Genomic DNA, 19,262 nt, shown 5'->3' with positions numbered 1-19,262 from the left:
AGCCTTAGGGGAAGACGGACAGGCCGGGGGCGGGGCGTGCCCTCTGGGCGAGGCGTGTCCTCCGGAAGGGGCGTGGCGTCGGGCTTCTCCAGGGCTTCTCGGCAGCCCGGCGCCCGCCTGTCGCCCAGGGGCGTGGCCCGGGCCAGGGGCGTGGCGTTGGGGGCCCGGGCCGTGGCTGAGCCTGGGGGCGTGTCTCGGGCCGGGGGCGTGGCCGGAACGGGGGCGTGTCCCGGGCTGGGGCGTGGCGTTGGGGCATCTGGGCGGAAATGCGCTGGAAGAGGCTCGGACAGCGGGCCTCGCGGGGTAGCGAGGGTCGCGGTGCTAGCGGACCGGCGGCCGTGTGCGCCTGGCGGACCTGGTGAGGCGGCAGGGCCCCGAGGTTCCGGGTGGCCGGTGGGCGGGGTGCGAGTCCACTGTGTTGCGGGGATCCGGGCTCCCGGGCCTGGGCCTCTGCAGCGGGGCTCGGCGGTGGGCTGGGGTTAGCCGCCCTGCTCGCCGGCCGCCGGCCCGGCGCACGGTCAGCTTAGCGGCGTCTGTTCCGTTTTCAGGGAAGCGCAGGGCCTGGCGCCGGACGCGGCCTCGCGCCCTCGGGAGACGGAGCCTTGGCGACCCCGCGGGGTCCTCCCGTGTGCGGCGGATGACTTCCCCGGCCTTCCTGGGCGCCTTGTGCCTGGCGCTGAGCTGTTTGGGCGGCGCGCACGGGCTCTGGAGGAGGTGAGCCGCCGAAGGGGCGCGGGGCGCGGGTCTGCAGGGGAACGGGGCATAGGCGGGGTAGGGAGACACGGGTGCCCGAGCTTCGGGGTGGCTCCGGGGCGGCGCGCGCGGGCTCTGGAGGAGGTGAGCTGCTGGCGGGGCGCGGGTCTGCGGGGAAACGGGGGTGGACCCGGGCGCCCGAACTTGCGAGCGGCTCTAGGGACGGCGCACGCGCGCATTCCGACCAGGGTCGGTGCGATCCTGGTGGAGTGGTCGTGGTTCCTCTTTCCTAGTTTCTTTCTCTCGCCCTCCCTCCCCTCCCCCTCGTTCCCTCTTTCCATTCTTTCCTATGCAACCGACGAATTAGGAGTAAACAGGGGCTCTGGGAGAGGATTCGCATTATGCTTCTGTAGAGGAGACAGAGATCTGAGTACCAGATTTGAATTTTCTTCTCTTTTATTTGGATAATGATCTTGTTAATAGAAGGAGTTCATACTTCACTTGCAGGCGTGGGAAAAGTTCAGTTTTCGTTTTTAATGAACCATCGTTGTTTTATCATTTACTTTAAAAGGTAACATTAAATTTCAGTTTTCCAAGAAAGTGTTATTTTCTGAAAACGGGCTGCATTAAATAACTAAGCCTTGCCCTCAAGTTAAGAGCGGTTCACCAGAGAGGTAGTGTGGAGTGCGGACTGAGTGTGAACTGCTGGCTCACATCCAGATGTGTGATCCAGAGCCCTCCACCAAGGCTGTTCAGCCCGAAGTCCCCAGAGTGATGGCACCTGCCTCCTAGCGCCAGTGCCAGGAGGCATCAGTGAAAGTACCGAACGTGCTCGGAGCCACGCCTGGCCTACAGTGATCAATGCAGCAGGCCCCCTCCATAGGGGGACTGCAAGTTGTGGACTTCCAGAGATGCAAACATGTGTTCACATATCCAGTTACGTAACTTAGTCCACGTGTCTGGCATACTTGTCATGCGCAACTGAAATAATTGGCGAGCAAGGCAGGGGTTCCAGACCACGAGGGTGACTCAGAGCCTGAGGGCCTCACGGGTCAGCGGGGTTTTCCCAGGCCCCCTGCCTCTGGTTGGGAGGCTTTTCTCTCTACAGCACAGTCAGCGTCTCCACTGATTGGAGAGGATCTCTCTCACACTCACAGCACTCTTTAGCCGGGGTGGTATGTGGTAATTGTATTACAGACATTGTTGAGTCTTGAGTTTTATTGTAAACTGGTCTAGTTTTCCTGATCTCTGCCTACTCTTCCAGCCTCGGTTTCCGCCTTTGTGAAATAAGGTTTTCATACCGAGGGGAAAAAAGCACTTCTACAGTCCATGGGGTCGCTAAGAGTCGGACACAACTGGGCGACTTCACTTTCACTGTTCACTTTCACGCATTGGAGAAGGAAATGGCAACCCACTCCAGTGTTCTTGCCTGGAGAATCCCAGGGACAGAGGAGCCTGGTGGGCTGCCATCTTTGGAGTCGCACAGAGTCGGACACGACTGAGGCGACGCAGCAGCAGCAGCAGCAGCAGCACTTCTCCCAGCACTGGTGCCCATACACTCTTTTTTCTCTTGTACTGAGCATTTGCTCATTAGTTCAGTCTGAGGAAAGTTTTCAAATATTGTGAATTCTCTGCTTATTAAAAAGTACTCAGTAATTTACAGAACTGTTATGTAAGAACTTATTTCTGTTTGGCTTTTGCTTCTTCTAAAATTTCATCTATTCTAATAAAATAAAATTTCATCTATCCTGAATGACATGCCTGCTTGAGTTATATGCCCTGTTGCTACTGATGTTTTCCATCTGGAAAGTGAGTATTTCCACAGGCCAGCCTTTCTGCCCCCATCTCTGTGTGTGCCAAGCCTTGCCAGCCTAGTGGAAGGGCTTCTGCTGAGGGATGTATGAATGCTACTCCACAGCCCCTTATGGAACGTCTCAGGGTCAGATGGGTTTCATGGGGACATTGGAAGAAGTCCTTAGGCTCCCAAGTCACGCATCCTGCAGAGAACAAGATCCCAGTGGCTGGGGTGGTGCCAGGCCCTGTGCAGCCCTGGGTGCTGTTCTGTGGCCCGATGAGCTAGAGGAGCCACTGTGTTTCCAGGCTTGTGGGTGTCGCACGTGCTGCTAAAGGCTCGTTGGTCTGTATCTGTCCCGCCTGAGCCTTCTGACCAGCCCTTCACTGCAGAGCCTTCCCGGCTGTCTGGTCCAGAATCCCAACCCCCTCCCCACCTGCCAGGCTTCCCAGGTGGCACGGTGGTGAACAGTCTTCCTGCCAGTGCAGGAGGTGCAAGAGACGTGGGTTCGATCCCTGGGTCGGGAAGATCCCCTGGAGAAGGAAATGACAACCCACTCCAGTCATGTCCAGAGTCGGACATGACTAAGCATGCAGCACGCACCCCACCGGACAAGCCTATTACCCTTGTCCCCAGGCCATGCCCTCTGTGTTTTCTCAGTCACCATAGTCATTGTTTCCCTCACTGGCTGGCGCTGCAAGAGAGTAAGGACTTGGCCCCCCAGTCCTCTCAGTGAGCCCCTCCCCGCCGACAGCAGCGCCTGGGGACCCGGCTGCGCACTCCTGCCCACAGCAGCGCCTGGGGACGCAGACCTCTCCCCGCAGCAGCAGCAGCAGTGCCTGGGGACCCGGCTGCCCACTCCTGCCCACAGCAGAGCCTGGGGACGCAGACCCCTCCCCGCAGCAGCAGCAGCCCCTGGCCTGCAGCTGGCATTCAATGTTTATTGAATGATCAATGGATGAATTAATTTTTCTGTAACTCAAGTTATAGAGTAAGCTCTTGTCTTTTTACAGTGATGACCTTGAGTGGAGCAAACTAATCATGGTTCACCACTGGCCTGCGACCGTGTGCCAGGTGAGTTCTACGGGGACTGGTGACGCCCACGGAGAGGAGGTCCCGTGCAGGCTCCTCCCCAGCGCCTCGAGGCCGAGCTCTCCCAAGCTGAGACCGTGCCTCCAAGAGGCCCTGCGTGAGGGGCCAGGGGCCCTGCGCTGAGAACCAGGTGGCGTCACAGATGCCAGAGCAGGTCTGTCCTCTGCTCAGGGGCCCTTGGCTCATGCCCCCTTGGAAAGCTGCACCTTGACCCCAGTTTCCCCCCACCAAAGGCTCATCCAAGACGCTGGGTGAAGAGCTGGGGTAGGAAAGCCCCCATGGGCGCTTGGCTTTGCCCTCCACTGCCTCCTGCCGCGGGAAAGCCTGCCTGCTTTGGACTGTGTTTCCTTGGGGATGGGAGCAGGGGGCGGTTGGTCATCCTACCCTCTGCCCCTAGTCTGAGCCTTCTGACATCAGATATTGCCGTCACCTAAACCAGGCCTGCCCTCATTTCCAGACCAGCCATGCAGAGAAGCGCCTCCCACATCAGAAGGGGTTTAAGCAGGAGGGCTTGCGGGTGAGCCGGCTCCTCACCACACCCAGCGTGTACTGTCCCTCGCTTGTTCACTGTGGGCACTGGGCCCAAGTTCTGATGCCACCACCTGATAGTCGAGGTGTGTTTCTTAATGGTTATTTATTTCGGAAAAGATCCATTTTAGCGAAACAAGTTGGAGGTTCCTGTAAAGTAACTCCATGAGTTAACTGTTTGACTCTCATCTTGCATTTTTGTTGGCTCCAGATTCTCAGTGCTTATTATTGCATTACTGCATTTGAACCTGGTGCCTGAACAGATCTGAATGCGCCTGGGTGCCATGTCAGCCTCTGGTTCCCAGTTTTTGATTGCATGACAAGAAAATTATTCATGGGTAACTAAGGTGTTGGAGAAGGCTCTTGAGAGTCCCTTGGACTGCAAGGAGATCCAACCAGTCCATTCTAAAGGAGATCAGCCCTGGGATTTCTTTGGAAGGAATAATGCTAAAGCTGAAACTCCAGTACTTTGGCCACCTCATGTGAAGAGTTGACTCATTGGAAAAGACTCTGATGCTGGGAGGGATTGGGGGCAAGAGGAGAAGGAGACGACCGAGGATGAGATGGTTGGATGGTATCGCGGGCTCGATGGACGTGAGTCTGAGTGAACTCCAGGAGTTAATGATGGACAGGGAGGCCTGGCGTGCTGCGGTTCACGGGGTCGCAGAGTCGGACACGACTGAGCTGGTGATGGACGGGGAGGCCTGGCGTGCTGCATCTCATGGGGTCGCAAAGAGTCGGACGCGACTGAGCTGGTGATGGACGGGGAGGCCTGGCGTGCTGCGGTTCACGGGGTCGGACACGACTAAGTGACTGAACTGCACTGAACTATGAGTGCCTCCATCAGATAGACTTAATTTTCAGGCACATTAAAAAAATAGCTGTTAAATTCTGTTTTCCAAATTTTTGGTTCACCTTTTTCAAATAAAACATCCAGCCCCCACCCCGTGTGGTACCCTCATGAACATTGTTTATCGTAAATTATCACCGAATTTATTTTGTGTTAGGATTTCATTGATGTTTGTCGAAAGAAAGGAAGGTTGCTGAGTGTATGTAATAAACAAGAAACCACTTGTCCCATCTTTTCTTCATAGGAAGTTGAGAGTCACTGCAAAGACCCTCCGAATTACTGGACCATACACGGACTATGGCAAGTACTTCCTGCATTTCAAACTTGAGCAGCCCCAGAAGCTGGCTAACCTGGGGTTCTGGCTTCACTCTGTGCAGACGTGTATGCTGGAGATTTCTTAGGAGTTTACTCAGCAGGCCAGAAGCTTGTTGAGAAACACCTTTAGTCTTCCTAACATGACCTGCCTTCTGCTGTCCTTGAGTTCTGTTTTGGTGGGACGATAACAGTCCAGCTTAAATATGCATTTAGGGGTTCTGGGTACATTTTCAATCACTGAATTTTAATTTCCTCATTTTCTTCTTTTGGAACCAATAAGTAGATGCATAAAAATAAATGTATGTACGTTATACATCTGTGATTTGTATCCACAGTATACACACTCCACAGACACCCAGATTTTTTCTTCTGGGTTTGCCTGCAGCCTGTTTAGCTTGGTTTTTTTTTTTTTTTTGTGGTGTGTGCCTGTATTCAGGACATCAAACCGTGTGCCTTTGTTTGTCCAGAGGGAGTGACCGGCTCTCCCCCTCCCTTGAGAGGCAGGCAGTCCTGGCTCCTGCTGGCCCTGGTGTCCCTCGGGGACAGGGTCAGTGGGACTGCTGGTTAAACAGGGGCCTGAGGACCGGGCCTCATCCCACCTCTGGTTTTCTGTGACTTCACTGGTGCCTTCAGCCGCCCTCCAGCTGGAGGGACGGCACCCAGCTCTGCGGGGAACTGGGCTAGTTTCAGGGGCTGGGCCAGGCTGGAGAAAGCAGGTTTGGTCCCTCGTGATCTAAGCTGCACGTGGAGATGGAGCGTGCACCTGTCCAGAATTGGGCGCGTGAGGACAGGATCAGGCACAAGTTGGGGGATACGTGCTCTGTGCTAAAACATTCCCGCAGCCAGCCTTGAGTCGTCACCAGGCACGTCCTGAGCATGACACGTACCTTGTATCCATGACCCTCATCACCTTTAAAGAGGTGGAACCTCTTTCAGTTCTCATGCTTGACCAGCCAGACTGAGACTAATTTCTCTTTCAGTGCTCCATATGCTTGTTGAATGGAGATTTGCAAGTAACTCAAAAAGTCTTGGTTGCTCAGTTGTGTCCAACTCTTTGCAACCCTGTGGACTGTAGCCCGCCACGCTCCTCCGTTCATGGTATTCTCCAGGCAAGAATACTGGAGTGGGTTCCCATGGCTTTCTCCAGGGTATCTTCCCAGTGCAGGGATCGAACCTGGGTCTCCTGCACTGCAGACAGACTCTTAACCAGGGAAGTGCCAAACCTGGCCAGGTATCTCCCACTGACCCAGCTCTGGGTCGCCCCCTACTGGGGTGTCTGTTTGCTTCCTGTGCGGGAAAGCCTGTTGGCGCTGTGCCTGAAGTTTGGAACAACTTTCCGCTTTGAAGGGAACTCCAGTAGTACCCGCTTGTGCCCAAGCGTGACTCACGCCCTTTCGTTCTCTCCAGACCACAACTCGAGTGTTTTCTCATGCCATTTGGAACCAGCCAGACCAAGACTAATTTCTCTTTATTTTTTCAACTCTTAATTTCAAGGCCCGATAAAAGTGAAGTGTGTAACCGATCCTGGCCCTTTAATCCAAAGGAGATCAAGGTACTAACTTTAATAGTGTTCCCACCGCAGAGTCCCTGAAAGGTTCGCTCCTCCTCCAGGTGTGCCCTCAAAGCTGTGTTTGAAGTGTGTTCACCAGCGTTTATGGGCATCTAAAGCAGCCCCATGGATTAAGGATGAGCTGTGTCTCAGTAAGTCCTCTGCCCTGGGCCCGATGGGCTGCAGCGATGTGTGAGGGGCGGCAGGGTTGAGCAGGCCGGCCCTGGCTCTAGCCTGCGGCCCATGGCTCCTAGTCTGAGCCCCCTGCCTGCTGGGCATGAGCTCAGGCGTGTGTACCGCCCTGGCATGCAGGACTGCTGTAGCCCCCAGGGCGTCCTTTCTGGCTGTGGGTGGGCTTCTCGATGGGGCCAGTGAGCAGGGAAGAGAGGATGGGCCTTTCCAGGACAAAGACTTGTATTGCAGAGTAACTCTGGGCGCTGCGGTTACAAGAGCTGGTAGCAGCCACACAAACACACACACGCACGCACACACACATGAGCGCAGCTTTCCATGGGATGCTGACAACCCCTCGTGTGTGGCGGTCAACTGTCAGGGACTCGTGACTTCGTACCTGGGCTTAGCGGGCAGGGTCTGCGAGTTCCTGAGACCTCTCTGAAAACGTGGAGCAGACTTGGGATTTGCCAGAATTGTGGGCCCTTCCCAGGACTGCACAGCCCCCAGAAGGACGAGGTAATCGTGTCCAAACCAGTCACAGGTTCTCATGCCAGGAGCGCATCGGGCACTGTGCCAGGGGCCAGGCAGAACCAGGTGTGGTCTCCAGCCCCCCCTCCCCCCCCCCCCCAGCCTGCAGCCAGGAGCCGGGACAGGTGTCCCCTCTGGGTGCCTGGAGGGGAGGGTAGTCAGAGCTGAGGACGGCAGGCCTGGGCCCGGCTCTCCGGAGGAGGTAGTGGTGAGCTGGGATCCAGCTTAACCAGAGACAGGAGAGGCAGCAGCCTGTGCAGAGGCCCCGGGGTAGGACGGAGCTCTGAAGCAGCTGGGAGAAAGCCAGTGTGGCTGGGGGTGAGCCGTCGGCCCGGGCAGTGTTCCTGAGTCCTGTGTGCTGCTTAAGGCTTGTGTGTCTGAGTAAGATGCATATGTAGTCTTTGGAAACATTCAAGCTGGAGAGAGAAGGAAGCCGGTGTCGTGGCTTGATACTTTTGTGGGGTTTTTTAATGCTGAATAATACTCCCTTGTGTGGGTGGACATGATCTGTCTAGCTGTTCACCATCAGAGCTTATATTTTCACACACGCTTTCACGATTCCCCAGACTTCACTTTTACGTGTGTCTTAAGAAGCAGGTCGTGCAAAATGCACTGAGTCATTTCACTCACCCGAGTGTTATTAACTCTCAGAGCTCAGTTTTGTTTGCTTTTTTTTAATGTGTCCGTTTATCAGGTCTGCCTTCTAGGTTTGAGTTGTCAAGCCTCACGTGGATTTATTATCATTGCTGTCTTTACGTGCAGGACCTTTTGCCAGACATGAGGAGGTACTGGCCCGATCTGCTGCATCCGTCCAACTACAGCCACCAGTTCTGGTGAGTCTGCGTCCCCAGGCCCGTCTCGGGCCCCACAGCCCAGGTGTGAGGTGGGACCGCGGGAGCAGGGGTCCTGAGGCTGCGGAGCTGGAGCGGCCTCGCGTGTGCCGCACCCTCTTCGGAGCGGTCCTCCAGTGGATGAGGAGTGAGGGCGAGGGGAAGTGACTCTGAAAACTTGCTTTTTAATCCATTATGCTTTCATCTTGTGTGCGTGCTAAGTCACGTCGATCGTGTCTTTGTGACTCTGTGGACTGTGGCCGCCAGGCTCCTCTGTCCGTGGGATTCTCCAGGCAAGAATACTGGAGTGGGTTGCCATGGCCTCCTGCAGGGGATCTTCTGGACCCAGAGGTTAAACCCGGGTCTCCTGCATTGGCAGGTGGATTCTTTACCACTGACGCCACCTGGGAAGCCCTCCCTCACTGCAGGATGGCAATTTGTAATTCATCTCACAGTGAATCAGGTTTTGGCCAAAGTGATTCACTTAACTTGGAAGTATATTTGTGTACTCTTCAGTCAGTTCAGTTCAGTTCAGTTCAGTCGCTCAGTCGTGTCTGACTCTTTGCAACCCCATGGACTGCAGCACGCCAGGCCTCCCTGTCCATCAGCAACTCCCAGAGTTCACTCAAACTCATGTCCATCGAGTCGGTGATGCCATCCAGCCATCTCATCCTCGGTCGTCCCCTTCTCCTCCTGCCCCCAATCCCTCCCAGCATCAGGGTCTTTTCCAATGAGTCAACTCTTTGCATGAGGTGGCCAAAGTACTGGAGTTTCAGCTTTAGCATCAGTCCTTCCAATGAACACTCAGGACTGATCTCCTTTAGGATGGACTGGTTGGATCTCCTTGCAGTCCAAGGGACTCTCAAGAGTCTTTTGGAGGAGTTAAATTTTGGAGAAGAGCTTTTTGAAACAAAGCAGAGTGACAGTGACCTCTGTCCTCCTGGCTCGTGGGTGTTCGGATTTCGAGTTCACTCGAGGGTGTGTGGCTGGGAGGTGGTTCACTCACGGCTCTGGGTCCGGAGGCTGTAAAAGTTTGGGAGACGAACAGTCCCCGTCTCCAGTACTGGCTCTGAGCGACCTGAGGTCTGGAAAGTGGTTTCAGAACAGACTGTGGCCTACATGGGTTGAAATAGTGAAAAACAATAAAAAAAACTTTGAGCACTTCATGGTGTACTTAAAAATAAAAACTCTTCGGTGACTAAGTAAACAGAAGAGGTTTCAGTAGTTAGAATATTTCAGGTAGAATCAGTCAGGTTTTTGCCAAAGCTTAAAAACATACCACTAAACATAGACAAGGCATCTCCCCAGGTGGCACAGTGGTAAAGAACCTGCCTGCCAGTGCAGGAACAAAAAGAGACACAGGCGTGATCTCTGGGTCGGGAAGGTCCCCTGGAGGAGAGCATGGCAACCCGCTCCAGTGTTCTTGTCTGGAGCACCCCGTGGACAGAGGAGCCTGGCGGGCCACAGTCCATGGGGTTGCAGAGTCGGACAGGACGAGCAACTAACACGCACACACGTAACACAAAACTGGCCTTCGGTGGGGCGAGTCCTTCAGCGTCTGATGAGGTGGTGTGGGCAGAGCACACACTTGGGTTTGTGTTCTAATAAGGGCAAAACGATGCACCTTTCAGGTTGGGTGTTTAAAGGATGCACTTAGAAGCTTGTTCTAAATGACGAAGGTAGCGTTCGTGCCTTTGGATGTGGAGATGGTGCTCATGTGGCCGGGTGCTTACCGGCTCACTGATTATTGCCCGAGGGTGGCTATTGCCTAGGTCGCCTTGCTATCTTGGATCAAATGTCCACAGAGGTGTCCTGGCCTCTCCTGTCCTTAAGGGGGAGGCTTATGTCAGAAAACTTTTCTCTTTAATCTCAAATGGGAATCGTGTATGCAGAGGAGAGGGTCCTGGTGTCGGCTGGTGCTCAAGATAGTTCCCTAAGATTAAATCTGTTAACAGAACCAGCCATCCTGAAAAATACTGTGTACATGACCATCTGCAAAATAGGGGTGTTATTGGTTTCTGATTCTTGTAAGAAAAAGAAGGACTTCCCAGCAGGTTAAGTGGTAAAGAATCAGCCTGCTAATGCACGAGATGTGGGTTTTACCCCTGGGTTGGGAAGATCCCCTGGAGGAGGAAATGGCTACCCACTCCAGTATTCCTGCCCTGGAGAATCCCATGGACAGAGGAACCTGGTGGGCTCCCGTCCATGGGGTTGCAAAGAGTTGGGCACGGCCGAGCATCTAAACAACGAGAAAAAGAACGAGAGTTTGGTCATCTCTAACATCTGTTGAGTTAACTTGCTCTGGAAACAACAGTGGACGTTTCTTGACTATTACATGCTAGGAGCGGTTTGGGCATGTGTGACTGCTTCCGCCCCTGACTTCTCCAGCTCCTTCTGTGGAAGATTCTGGAATGACTCTCCCTGTTGTGCAGAAACTGAGGCCCCCATAATTCAGCTTCACGTTCAGCTAGTTGAAAAGAGTCTCCTTTTTCTACTTCGCAGAATTCAGAAGGTTAAGAAATAATTCTCTGTAGGTGCTATTGTAGATGAAGAAAGTCGATTATTCATGTTACTAATATCTCCTCATGGTTTTCTTGCGGCTCAGCTCGTAAAGAATCCGCGTGCAATGCAGGAGACCCTGGTTTGATTCCTGGGTCAGGAAGATCTGCTGGAGAAGGGATACCCACTCCAGTATTCTGTCCTGGAGAATTACACGGCCTGTGTAGTCCATGGGGTCGTAAAGAGTCAGACCCGACTGAGCGACTTTCACTTTCATTTTTCCCTTTCATGGTTTTTCTGGGCCCCGGAGACTGGTAGCTCACAGCCATTGCCCTTGCTCAGGACTACTCCCTGGTGATGCTACCGAGGACTCAGTGATGTTTACGTGTGCTTCTGTGAGACTGCAATGTGGGTGCCTTCTGAGCACTTGAGTGACTGTCTTTATTAAATCTTTGTGAATTAATCGTTGATAAAGCTGATGCCCATGTGGCTTTCCATGCTAACCATGGTTAGCTTCTGAACTGGCAAGTTGTCAGTCATCCTAAAGGCAGGTGTAATCCGTGTTTGGCAGTTGACTGATTGACAGCGTGGGGCATTGGAAGGGCCCCGAGCATAGTTTGAGGCAGGCTGGGCCTGCCTGGCTGGGCGGCCGTGGAGCTGGGCTGCTCCCTGGCCCCTGGGAGCCTCGGTGTCCCCACTTGTAAGCCAGCAGTCTCGTCTTCACTTTGCGGCATTGTGAGGCCCGAGTGAAGAGCGGGCGAGCGTTTTGCAAACCTTTGCGTGCAGGTGTGGTCAGCCGTGTCTGACTCTCTTTCGACCCCACGGCCTGTAACCTGCCTGTGCTCTGTCCGTGGAGTTCTCCAGGCAGGAATACTAGAGTGGGTTGCCATTCCCTTCTCCAGAGGATCTTCCCGACCCATGGATTGAACCCATGTCTCCTGCACTGGGAGGTGGATTCTTTACCACCGAGCCACCCGGTTTAATTTTCAGTAAAACACGAGCATTTATTATCAGTAGTGGTGTTTTTCTTCAGTACAAATCACTGCTTGTTTGCGGGCATTTGGCTGGGCTGCCGCTTCTGTGCAGTCGCCTCTGTAGATGACGTCTACGCTGCAGTGAGCTCGGGGAACCGGCTCAGGCCGTGCTGGTGATGTGTGAGCCTGCCTTTTCTCGCCAGTGGCTGAGGCGTGGCCGTCCAGCCGCGCCCGTCACGCCCCCTGCTGTCCAGCCGGGGCTCCCCGGGAGGACACCTGGAGCCATGTCATCCTGTGAAGCCTGAACAGCGGCGATCGTGTCTTCTCAGTTGGGTTTGTTGTTAATCTCAGAAGCGAGTTGGAGCCGCCTGGCGGAGGAAGGCCTGGAGAAAACTGACGAGGGCTGGTGGTGCTCGACTGGGCCCGGCGGGGCCTGGGGTCTGTGCTGAGAGGAGGACGTCTGTCCTTCCCGCTTTGTGAAAACGACAGTCTGCCTCCTGCCCGGATGCCCTGCATGAGCAGCCGTGCGGGTGGCTTATTGGGAGGTGGTGTTGTTGCCTTTTAAAGTGAAAAGTGAAGTCGCTCAGTTGTGTCCGACTCTTTGCGATGCCGTGGACTGTAGCCCACCAGGCTCCTCCGTCCATGGGATTTTCCAGGCAAGAGTACTGGAGTGGTTGCCATTTCCTTCTCCAAGATTACCTTTTAACCAGAGTTTTGCTTTTTTTTTAAACACACCCTTACAGGAGCCATGAGTGGAAGAAGCATGGGACCTGTGCCGCCCAGCTGGATGCCCTCAATTCCCAGAGGAAGTACTTTGGCAAGAGCCTGGATCTGTACAAGGCGCTGGCCCTGACCAGGTGGGACACCCAGGCCTGTAGGCTCCCCTCCCACACCCCACTCTCCCAAGTCACTGCACACCCGCACCCTAGTCCTGGGCATGAACGGGGCTGCGAGTTGCCCAGCGCAGCCTCCCTGCCTCAGGTACCATGGTCCCGGGAACCAGGCAGCGGAGTCGTGCTGAGAAACATGCACCTCCTCCCGTGAGCCTTTCCAGACCCCTGGGGGCCTGACTGCATGGAGTGGACTCAGAGACTCAAGGGACTCATCACACAGGTCCTGGGAGAAGTCGCCCATGCGGGAGACCCCCAGGCACCTCCCTCTTATCGGACTCCGGGGAGGAAGGCGCCCCCTGTTCACCAGCACAGACCTCACGGTCCTGGCTCATAAGCAGCGTGAGTCCGGCCGACTCTGCAGTCCAGGTTTTATTGAATCCAGCAGGAAAAGGAGAGTATGTGCTTACGCTGAAAGTTTCAAGGTCAAATATTTGAATAATATGTCCCTTCAGCTAACAACTACTTACTAAGGACCTCCTGGCTACCCTTCCTGAATCTGCGTAGCTTTCCATACACATGCGCAAGTGCAGAGTTGCTGAATTCTGGGACCCCTGGAGCGTCAGCCAGGCCCACGGGAGTGGACGGGCTGAGTCTTGGCCTCCCTGGAGTATGTTCCCTGGGACCTGCCGAGGAAGGGCGCTCCTGCCCACTGAGTGGCTGATGGGAACTATGTAGAACCGCTGTAGAGAAGTCATAGAGTCTCCCAGCTTCTCCAAGGAAAATAAAAAATCTCAGTGCTCACAAAATTAAAGCTAAGGCATCAAAACACATCCTTTCTATTTTGCTCTGTGTTATAAACCACCGGGCTTCCCAGGCGGCACAGTGGGAGGGACCCGCCTGCTGTTCAGGAGACATGAGACGCAGATTCAGTCCCTGGGTAGGGAAGATCTCCTGGAGGAGGGCATCGCAAGCCACTCCAGTGTTCTTGCCTGGAGAATCTCATGGACAGAGGAGCCTGGAGGGCTACAGTCCATGGGGTCACAAAGAGCAGGTTAAAACCACGTGCTTTAGAAAGTGATTCGAGGCATTGAAAGTATTTTAAAGATTGATCTAATCTGGGGTTGGTAGGATAAGCTTAGAATCCAGAATCAGCTGCTAGCTGTCCTTTAGGACAGGCATGGCGGGTAGGTGGTTATGTGGTGCCCACTCCAGTTGGTGGCAGCCACCCGGACTGGTGCTGAGAGGTTCTGGTGCTGGAAAGGGGCCCAGATGAGGCCCTCGTGTGCCCAGGGTGAGGGGAGGTCGGGCGGCCTGAGTGCCACCCCCGTGTTGCCTGTACTTACGGCCTCAGGTAGTGAAACTGCACACTTCCCTTTAAGAGGGTCTTCATCTGTATTATGAAACGTGATAGTAACAAGAAGGAAATCGGACCTTCATTATACAGCTTTCTTTTTTTTTTTTTTTTTTGCTTTAAAATTTAGCATGCTCCAAAAATTGGGGATAGAACCATCTACCGATCACTACTACCAGGTGAGTCTTGCTTCTGGCTTCTTATCAAATGTGTATCCGCTGACTGGGGACGCCCAGCCACAACCAGGTGTCACCTCAGCCGTGAGCTCTACTCTGGCTTCAAAGAACCCAAACCAGGCACTCCCACTTGACTATTACGTTTCTAAATAGATTTCATTTAAATCTTATCTTCCTGTATATTTTGTGTAAACTCAAGGCTAGTGAAACATGATTTTGGAGCAGGTTTTGGAGTGGTCTCCTAGTGAGGAGTGTGTTCCAGCCTCTTAAGAGGCTGGTATTAATAGAATGTGTAGTTGGATAGCACGGTTCTATGAACCTGAAGAAGAAAATGGAGATTTGTTTTTATGATGTACTTGTGCTTTGTTTCATGATAAAAGTGTAGCAATTGGAACCTGGCAGAGCCTGTTGGCAGGTGGCCTGTACAGAAGGGCTCACCCTGGTGTGAGCGCAGTTGTGGGCGGATGGCCTGGCCCCCAGACAGCGGTCACTACCCGCCCGGGCCTGAAGCCTCTGCTCTCGGGCCCTTACAGTGTGAGTCAGCCGACCCCACTCTGGAGACAGTTTTTGTATTTGTTCCATATATGAATGTGGAAACACCCAAAAGTCGCTGTCTTCAGCAATTCTGAGTTCCGGTGCCTCGGCGGGTCCCGAACCCTCAGTCTGGTGACCTGGTGTGACTAAGTCAGCACGAGCGTCTCCATCCTTGGAGGGTAGGGACGGGCGGAGCAGTGCCCTTCCAGGGGGACTGCAGGCTGCCCTCTGTCCATCCGCCCAGGAGGCAGAGCATTTGCCGGCCCCTTCAGTGTCGCCTTGACTCACATTTAAGTGGATAAGCGGAATTTTCTTGCCCAGAACGTGACGTTCAGAGAACAGACTTCAATTCCAAGCCAGAGCAACAGCCACGGCGCGTGTTTTCTGAGCTCCTTCTCTGTGCTGGAGGCACGAGGCGGGGCGTCAGCACAGGCAGGGCCTGCCCTCCCGTCTCCTGGCAGGAGAGCTTCTGCTTTTGCACCCGGCATGCTGGCCCTGGATCAGGGCCGAGAAGGGGAGGGAGACCCACGTAGCGCCGCTTGTGTGGACTCCGGTCTGGAGGGGGACCTACGGGGCTGCTCCGTCTCCTTCAGGGCCCGGGGCTGGGGCAGTTCATCCCCTGCGTCTCCGAGCTGTGTCCGTGAGCCAGGGGCGCTCTGGGGAGAGCACGCCGCTGTCAGAAGTTTGCATCCACACGAGTGTAAACCAGTGTCACTTCTGACCACAACAGAACAGTTTGTTTGCTCTGCTGACATTTCATTTCTAATGCAGTTTATCCGATTTCAGGTGTCGGACATCAGAGATGCGCTTGTCAGCGTGTACAAAGTCGTGCCCAAAGTCCAGTGTTTTCTGCTAGAAAAGGTCAGATGTGCTATGCCTTGTCATCCCCTCTGTCTCTACCAAGAAGACCCGTGCAGTCTTCTGAGAGCGCGTGCTCACCGTGGAGTTCCCAGGGGCAGAGTTGTGTTGGGGGTGGGGGTGTGTGTGTGCAGGTGTACAAATGGTGTATGTCCACGTGTGTGTGTGTGTGTGTGTGTGTGTTTGCGCTTTGAAATAACAGGCTGTTGTTCGACACCGTGCTGGGCAGGCTGCCGTTCTGGCAGCTGCTGCCTCACAGCGGGGCTCCTGTTCCGGAAGGCAGCGAGGCAGGGACGGGACCCTGTGGGCATGTCACGCAGCGTTCACGTTGTTAGTCCTGTCAGCTGTCATTTCCCGTCCAACTTCCAGATGAGTTGTGCTTTCCTCTGTCAGCTGCTGAAGTCTTAAATTCATTTAGCGATAGGGTGCCGTTTACCTGTTCATCGATTGTGACGCAGGCGTGGTGTGTGGGGGCATGTCTGCTCGCACCTTTGTCCAAGCTGAAAGTGGGGTCTCCTCCCCGGCCATGTCCAGGCTGGCTCGGGGCGGGGCTGGAGGTGGCCGCAGCCGCCCCTCTGGGCCCTGGCCCCAGTTCAGCTCTGAAGCGGGGGTCCCGCTCCTGGAGCCCGGATCCCAGGTCCAGAGCCCTGTCTTCTGTCTTCTTTGAACCACTGTGATGCTCCAGCCTGCCTTCTGAGGCATGTTCGCTCTTCCCTTCAGGGTCAGGAGGTGCAGCTCCTCGGGCAGATAGAGCTGTGCTTTTCCAAGGACCTGCAGCTGTGGAACTGCTCGCATGCTGCGGAGCCGGCGGCCCGCAGGCAGGAAGCTTGGCCGAACTTGGGCCTGCATGTCTGTGAGGACGGCCCCGTCCTATACCCTCCACTCAACGAGACCAAACTCTGATGCCGCGGTTTGTACATCTCCACTTTGAAAAGCAAGAGAAATTGACAGACTACTGCTTTTTAAAAAGCAACTCACAGCCGCCTTCCCCCGCGCCTATTCTGTTTGTCCTGCTTTGCACCTCACGTCTGGGAGCCGAGTCCTGCGGTCCCTGTAAAGCTGGGGTGTGCAGGGGGTGCACCGAAAGGGAGGGGGTATCCCCGCCCCTTGGCTGCCTTGTGGTTGGAGTGAAGCTCTGGTTTCCTTTTTCTCTTCTTTGGCAATCTCTGCGACCTCCTTGGAAAATAAGGCAGGCCCACTTGGAGCCTGGGCTGATGGTACAGACTCAGGAGAACTCACCCTTGTGTCTCTCAGCTCTGAGGACACATTGGGGGCTGTCAGGACCAGCCCTCCAGCAGGAGCCCAGGCTGCAAACAGATGGCGGGGGTGGGGGTGGGGTGGGGGGTGCAGGGGGTGGGGGCACGGTGCTGGAGGGAGTCTCTGCCTTGGGCCTCAGGGCTGTTGGCTCCTGTTCTGCGGTCACCTGCCAGTATCTCCCTTGGGGGGCTGGTGAGGATGACCCAGTGTCCCCTGAGGGCCCTGGTGCTGGCAGGCGAGATGCTCTGTGTGTGCGTAGGGGGTGGGCATGGGGGAATCTGGGTGTGTGCCAAGTGCCAGCCCACACCCCCACAGCATAGGTGCTGCTCCCTGCAGACTAGAAGTCCCGCAGGGCAGGCAGTCCAGCAGCTCCCCCTTCTTCCCCAGGAAGGCAGCATCAGTCCTCAGGTGCTGGGACTGAGGCCCCTGGGGGCAGGTCTTTGTCCCCCGAGGTGCTGCCTGGAGGCAGGGCCCCTCTCAGCGATGAAGCGCGTCCAGGCTCAGGCGGCTCTGAAGACAGACGTGCTCAGCGACGGATGAAGCTTCGTCCAGAGGGAGCCGAGCGGTGCGTCGGGAATCCGAGTCAGATTTTGGCCCGTCTCTTTCCCTAAGGGAGGGAGGGTCACTCTGCTCTCCACGTCCAGGCTGGGGCTACACGCGGCCTCTGCCGGGCTCCCTGCGCCCCAGGCTCACACGCGCCGCGGTCTGCCCACCTGTCTCCTGAGTTTCCCTGTTGCCCTGCCGCTGAGGGCATCTGCTTCTCCCTCTGCTCATTTGCATCTGGCTCTTACGCGAAGGGGAAGGAGGAAGCGTGGCAGAGGCTTCATCTGCGCCCAGGCCGGCTGGACGCCTCCTCAGCCAGCCGGGGCCTCACTGGGGCGAGCCTCTGTCCCCTGGAAAGACGAGCCTCTGTCCCCTGGAGAGACGTTCAAAAGGCGGCTGTTGTTTCTTCTGACTCATTTTGCAAATACATGGCTCAAGGCAAGGGTTTCTACTTCATTATTTCCAGATGAGCTGGTAAATTTAAATAAAGCTTCACATTTGAATTGAATTTGTTTTATAGCTTTGGGGAATCAAGAAAAGCAGTGGTCTGCTGATATTCTTCAGACACCAGTCTTTATAAAATCTGCCTGCGTGCTTTTTAAATAGGCTATAATTTTTCTAATAAAATAACGTTTATTACTATACAGTCCAAGCATTTCTTGAGGGTAGGCTGAAACTTGAGCAGGATGGTGTAACAGTGAAGGGCAGCTCAAGAGTGAAATGAAGCGAAATGTCTGTGGTCCTAAGATTTCGGACGTGGCCCGAATGGGATAAAATCAGGAGCAGGCTTAGCAATTCCTAACAGGATCATCGTCCAGTCAATGCTCGTGGCTTTTTATTAACATTTCTGTGTGGCCTCGAGCACAGGATCAGCAGTGATGACATGGCTGATAGACTGAGTCCAGGCCGGTAAGTGTCAGGCGACGGGCTGCGGGTGGCCGGAGAGGAATGGAAGTCTCTGTCCAGAGCCCGAACCCCAGGGAGGGAGCCAGGGTCTTCTGCGAAGGCGTCACTGAGTGTGATTTTGAACGAGGACCTGAAGGAAATGAGGTTGCAATCCGTGGAGGAAGAACCTTCCCGGTGGTGGGAGCAGCTGGAGCAGAAGCCTGGGGCGGCAGCAGGCCTGTGTGAGAACAGCCGGGAGGCAGGTGTGAGAGGCCCACAGGCGCTGAGCAGCGGCTGTGTGCCGGCCCTCGTGGTTCCCCTCCACCTGTAAAGGCACCTGTGCTGCTGGAGTCCCCGGAGCATCCGCAGGGGCGTTAGCTCCAAACCAGTGTCCTCTAGCCATCACGAGAATGAACGGTCAGACTGCTGAGGGAAGAGACACGTGTGTGTCCTGGACCTCTGTGGAGCTTGTCAGCTTGCATCCTGCCCAGACAAGGACACACACGTGGTCTAATTGTCTGTTTTATCCTTCTGGGTGTTTTGTGAACTCTCAATCAGGAATAAAAATATGATCCAGGTCCTAAGGCAATTGAAATTGTACTGTAAATGTTTTTGCGCAATTTAACTCTGTTGGCTAAATTCATCACTGCAGAGGGCTGGAAAACCCTTCAGTGAGCATAAGAAACTTTCCCTGGAAAGCTCTGGCTCAGGAAATGAAATTAGCAGGACACAGTCCCAGGTTTTAAATAAACTTTGGTGCTTCTGTGGAAAGACGAATCTATTGTGTTGTCTATGGGGTGAGCTGTTTCCTGTAGAAGGGAGGTGGCAGTAACTAGGGTTTCCTTGTCCTGACAAAACCTTAAACAGACAGTGAGAAATGCTGCAATTTTACATAAATTTTGTGACGGAAATTCTGTTTTTCTGAGTGACTATAATGAGTGTAGTCAAAGCTCTGGTTTTTCCAGTAGTCATGTACGGATGTGAGAGTTGGATCAGGAAGA

The 19,262-nt window shown here is 54.6% G+C and overlaps 1 protein-coding gene across 3 annotated transcripts; it reads left to right on the top strand.

Moving 5' to 3' along the window:
- The first annotated feature begins 262 nt into the window (after positions 1-262).
- On the top strand, positions 263-18,018 carry RNASET2 (ribonuclease T2). Of its 3 annotated transcripts, XM_027972657.3 has the most exons (11): positions 263-358; positions 549-714; positions 3,499-3,559; positions 5,200-5,255; positions 6,765-6,822; positions 8,284-8,354; positions 12,568-12,681; positions 14,139-14,187; positions 15,505-15,579; positions 16,297-16,486; positions 17,221-18,018. In XM_027972657.3, exons 2-10 carry the CDS (start codon positions 638-640, stop codon positions 16,477-16,479), a joined length of 744 nt encoding a protein of 247 aa, XP_027828458.1. In that variant the 5' UTR covers positions 263-358; positions 549-637; the 3' UTR covers positions 16,480-16,486; positions 17,221-18,018. The 3 variants fall into 3 exon arrangements, with proteins under 3 accessions (XP_027828458.1, XP_042109642.1, XP_060275304.1); XM_042253708.2 differs by having other exon boundaries at positions 16,297-18,018; XM_060419321.1 differs by having other exon boundaries at positions 15,505-18,018.
- The last annotated feature ends 1,244 nt before the right edge of the window (positions 18,019-19,262 follow it).

This window comes from Ovis aries, chromosome 8 (assembly GCF_016772045.2).
Source record: "Ovis aries strain OAR_USU_Benz2616 breed Rambouillet chromosome 8, ARS-UI_Ramb_v3.0, whole genome shotgun sequence".
NCBI classification, from domain to species: domain Eukaryota; kingdom Metazoa; phylum Chordata; class Mammalia; order Artiodactyla; family Bovidae; genus Ovis; species Ovis aries.
Note: the sequence above shows the minus strand (reverse complement) of the source record. Positions and strands in the feature narration are given on the sequence as shown.

Bases quoted from the DNA above. Each gene is read 5' to 3' on its own strand.
- RNASET2 (XM_060419321.1), top strand. From the start codon at position 638: ATGACTTCCCCGGCCTTCCTGGGCGCCTTGTGCCTGGCGCTGAGCTGT. The intron at 715-3,498 runs GTGAGCCGCCGA...GTCTTTTTACAG, and splicing joins GCGCACGGGCTCTGGAGGAG to TGATGACCTTGAGTGGAGCA. The intron at 3,560-5,199 runs GTGAGTTCTACG...TTTTCTTCATAG, and splicing joins GGCCTGCGACCGTGTGCCAG to GAAGTTGAGAGTCACTGCAA.